The sequence below is a fragment of the Glycine soja genome, chromosome 17 (genome assembly GCF_004193775.1).
Source record: "Glycine soja cultivar W05 chromosome 17, ASM419377v2, whole genome shotgun sequence".
Lineage (NCBI taxonomy): Eukaryota > Viridiplantae > Streptophyta > Magnoliopsida > Fabales > Fabaceae > Glycine > Glycine soja.
The window spans coordinates 10571023-10575634 of NC_041018.1; the positions used below are offsets into that span (position 1 = coordinate 10571023).

At 30.9% G+C, this 4612-nt stretch overlaps 1 protein-coding gene across 3 annotated transcripts; it reads left to right on the forward strand.

Annotated features, from left to right (window-relative positions):
* Nucleotides 1-2478, forward strand: LOC114392689 (BAG family molecular chaperone regulator 1-like). Of its 3 annotated transcripts, none has more exons than XM_028353903.1 (5): nt 3-366; nt 472-856; nt 1245-1498; nt 1637-1783; nt 1879-2478. In XM_028353903.1, exons 2-5 carry the CDS (start codon nt 652-654, stop codon nt 2095-2097), a joined length of 825 nt encoding a protein of 274 aa, XP_028209704.1. In that variant the 5' UTR covers nt 3-366; nt 472-651; the 3' UTR covers nt 2098-2478. The 3 variants fall into 3 exon arrangements, with proteins under 3 accessions (XP_028209703.1, XP_028209704.1, XP_028209705.1); XM_028353904.1 differs by having other exon boundaries at nt 477-856; XM_028353902.1 differs by having other exon boundaries at nt 1-856.
* The last annotated feature ends 2134 nt before the right edge of the window (nt 2479-4612 follow it).

Genomic DNA, 4612 nt, shown 5'->3' on the forward strand with positions numbered 1-4612 from the left:
TAATATCTTGTTCCACCTTTTTATTGCGAAAACAGTTCCAACGCAATAAATTTGACGAATGAAGACAGTGCAGTAATCCGGGGTGAAACCTCCGTTTTGGCTCTCACCAACCACAGATTTCCCCTTCTCTGTGTCTTCCTGCGCGTTACCAAATTTGATTTTACCTTTTCTCTCTTTATATTCTTCTCTTCAAATTCTGATACTTTCTACGCCGGCCACTCAGTTTCTCTTTCGTTTTTCTTTTTCTTTTCTTTCTTTCTTTCTTTCACTTATCCTATTAGTATTATTTCCCAGTCGGTTTCTACATTCTCTCTGTTTTTTTCCTTCCACCGACTGCTAGTTTTCGTTAACACCACTAACTTCAAGGTTGGTAGCTTTATCTTCCTTCCCCTTTAAATTATACTAATCTTACTTCCCTTAACTTTTCCTTTGGTTTTTATTCTTCCATTTATTGTATTTTACATCATGAAGAAGAGGCTTTTGATTTTGGGCAAGTCAAGGTTCTTTCTTCTTTCCTCGTTTTCCCTCCCTCCAAGGGAAGAACCTCTTCAGATACACCCTTTTTGCCCTGAGAAAACATTAGACCACACCGCACTCTTCCATTTCACCCATAAAGCTTGGACTGCAGTCAAAGAGTCAACGATCCACAACATGTTTTCGAGGGGCAGAGGGAGTGACATTGGTGGCCATGGCAACACAAACGTGGCTGAATGGGAATTAAGGCCAGGAGGAATGGTCGTGCAGAAACGTAACTCGGATTTGAATCAAAATTCTGCATCTAAATTCACCATCAAAGTCAAAGTGAAGTATGGCTCATCCTATCACCAAATTCAAATCAGTTCTCATGCAAGTTTCGGTAATTCCATCCTTGGGCATTTCTCTCTTCATTTTATTTAAAAATTTAATCTTTACACTATAGTCAGAAATCATAGTTCATAGTTGTTGTTTTTTATGGACAAATATTAGTTATTAATGGTTAATTTTTTGTTAGCGAGGGAATGGAACCCACAACTTTTTTCTCCCTCCCTTCTCCTTTTACCATCCTAACCTTATCACTCCAAACCAAATCACGTTGTACGTTGTTATTGTAAAAGTCAATACACTAATCATATATAACAGTTTATGTTTGAATGACATTATTATGATAATTGTGATTAAATGACCCTTTATACTGAACACACTATTTTACTCTCTTTTCGATAGATTATTGATGGATTATTGGAATGTGGTTCCTTGGGGTGCAGGGGAATTGAAGAAAATGTTAACAGAACCTACAGGATTGCACGTTCAGGATCAGAAGTTGATTTACAAGAAAAAAGAGAGAGACTCAAAGTCATATCTTGATGTTGAGAGGGTCAAAGATGGATCAAAATTGGTGCTTGTTGTGGACATTGAGAGTAGAGAAAGAAGGATACTTGAGACGTTAAAAATTGCTAAGGAGAAGACATCAAAATCCTTGACAGAAATAAAGGTGGAGGTTGATAAACTTGCCAAGAAGGTAATAGCACCTAGTTTTGCAAAAAAAAAAGAAAAAAAACAAAACAAAAAAAACACGCGTAGTTTCACACTATTAATTTCCACATTGTGAACTGGTGTACCTATTTTTGCGACTCTTCAATTCAATGAAATTGGACAGGTTGCAGCTTTGGAGGCTGCTGCTTCCACAGGTGGGGTTATAGCAGAGTTAGATATAGAGACTTTGACCGAGAATTTGATGAGAACATTGATTGCATTGGATGAAATTAATGGTGAGGGTGAACTGAAATTGCAGAGAAGAGAGCAGGTACTAAGTCTTTGATTTTCAAAACTGAAATCTATATCATGATATTTATTTGGGTCATTAACGTTGTACGTTTTGGTAAAAAACATTATGTGAAGGTTAGGAGAGTTCAGAAACACATTGAGACTCTAGATATGTTGAGGATGGCAAGGGAAAACTCAATTTCTCTGAAAAATGAAGAGAAAAACTTGGCACGTGAGAGCAAGGTGCATTGTGGTGATCACATGCAGGGGAGACAGGGAAATCCTAAGAAGCAGCAACCGTTAAAACATTCTGAATCAGTTGTAGTCACAACAAAATGGGAAACTTTTGATTGAGGATTTTAAATTTGCAACGAAAATGCCTCACACAAATTAAGAGTGCAATCAATATTCAGTGAGTCATATAGTTGTGGGTTGCTTCTGCCTTAAAAGAAATTATTATTTTTCTCATTATATGCCTGCAATTTAGAATAATGTTTGGTTCACATTATTTTTTCTTTACATCTACTTGCACCCTTTAAAGCATCGAATCATTTCATGGGACGAATAGCAAAGGGAAAAAGCTGTTGAATGGTAGGTGTAAAAGTATGTGGAATAAAAACTGACTTGAAAAACCAAGAGGCTAATGACTTTAGCAATGGGTGGTTCGTGTTTTATTTTTTACATTATTATAATTATTTTCTTTATTTCTCTCATTATATTAATTGTCTTATTACATGTTTTCTTTTCCTTCTCTTCCTATTTCGCTATTTGTTGTATACTTTATTGTACAAAGAAATTGTGAATATAAATACAATTTGTCATTTGTTTTCATGCTGCGATGTTCAGCTCAATCCAAGTTGTACATGTAACAAAATGGAAAATACTGTTTGCATGAAAGGTTTTACGGAATGGTAGGGTTAGAGTGAAAATAATATTAAGTTGCAAATTTTATATGGAGAAAACGGAAAAAAGATATTCAGCTTCCTCTAGTGGGTTACCTCTGCCTCCGAATCGGTTATACTCTGTCTGTCGGTGTAGGTTTGTGCTTAGCTGTGAGCCTTTTCTTTTTATTTTACTTTTTGATACAGTTGGGTAGGGACCATGTAATTAATTATAGATTCACAGCCTTAAAAAATAGGCGGTATTAATTTCGACAAAAATGATCATTCTTGCTAGGTTGAATATATTCTTCCGATTCACAAATCACACTTCAAGTGTGTTTGGGAGTTTGTTTTTTTACAAAATTTAGTATTTTGAAGTGTAAAAAGTACAATAAATATATTTAGATTTTTGTTCATTACCATTAATAAAATAAATTTATCACGAAAATGATTACGTGAATTGTTAACATAGAGACATATTTGTCAGAATATATATTTTTTTTGATTTTTTGTTTTTCACTTCGCTGACAAATGCGTGAAAATATAAAATTTAGTCCAAAAAAGTATAAAAAGTACGACAAATATATTCGGACGTTAATAATGAATTGTATAGGAGGGAAGTTAGCGAAAAAGGAATTAAAAAAACAATAAAATAAAATACAACTTAAGATCTGAATTCTTATACTTTACTTATCTATCTATTTATCCATCTATTAAATTGTTAATTAGTTTTTTAATTAATGAATATAACTACTTATTTTTTAAAATAAAATAAAATTCTTTAGTTTTATGATATAAAAAAATTGAGTTACCATTAAAAAAAATGAAAGATGTTTATTTTTTGATTATTTTATTTTTAATTAATTATTAATTTTTATTACGTACTCTGTCACACAGTATATCAATTGAAATGTAAGGTTGCCGCAAAGAATAAATCTTTTTATTAATTTTTTTATTTTGTTTTGAAGTTAACCTCTGTATTAGTTTGAGTATTATTATATTTTTTATTTAAATTTATTTGGATTCTTTATTTGTTAATAATTGTTTTCATTTCATTCATATTATGTATAATAAGTGTTGTCTCCAGTGAAAACACATAAGGTTTATCCAAATGATTCTTTCATATTTGAGATATATATATATATATATATACATTTTATTGATTAAGAAAAAAGACTTATAATTTCACTTTAACTTTATCTAGTTTAAATTTTGTGAGATTTTTTTTACAAAAATAGTTGATTAAATTATTTTTTTTAAATAAAAAAATAAATAAATTTGGTCCCACGAGCGGTTGTGTTTTTTCTACTAAAAACTCTCGATATATTATTTTCAATATAAATATAAGGATACTTAAGTTGAAATTGAGATATGAAATAATTTTAAAGATTAAAAGTGAGAAATTTAGTAAAAATTTGATAAAATTATAAAATATAAAATAAAGTTTTTTTTAACAACAAAGATTAAGGTTTGACAAGGAAATCAAAATAATAAAAATATATATATTAAAAGGAAATTTAAAAAATATATTGTATAAGTACGAAATGAATAAGAACTTGATATATTTTTCACATTTTTTATACTATTGAGGACTAAATTTTAAATTTTAATCTTTCAGGGACGCATTTTCAACAGAGTGGGAAGACGAAAATTCAAAAAAATATTATGACAAATATGCCTCTATGCTGACAATTCACGTTGACAATCATTTCAATGACAAATTTGTCCCTCCGTGCCACATAGAGTATTTTGTCGCAGTTTTTATACTTCCAGGGACTAAAATTTGTATTTTCATCTTTCAGGGACGCATTTATCAATAAATTACACATTGAAAGACAAAAGTGACTATTTACCTTTTTTTTCAATTTCACCAAAGAGTTACTTCTTAGTTTGGTGTTTTTTTATTGGGTGTCTCGTGTACAAACAGACGTGTAGAAGTCTTTAAGTGTTCAAACATCACCTTCAAACTAATTCGGAAAAGGTTAATG

Coding starts and splice junctions, on each gene's coding strand:
- LOC114392689 (XM_028353902.1), top strand. CDS start 466: ATGAAGAAGAGGCTTTTGATTTTGGGCAAGTCAAGGTTCTTTCTTCTT. Junction 857..1,244: donor CAGTTCTCATGCAAGTTTCG/GTAATTCCATCC, acceptor CTTGGGGTGCAG/GGGAATTGAAGAAAATGTTA. Junction 1,499..1,636: donor TTGATAAACTTGCCAAGAAG/GTAATAGCACCT, acceptor GAAATTGGACAG/GTTGCAGCTTTGGAGGCTGC.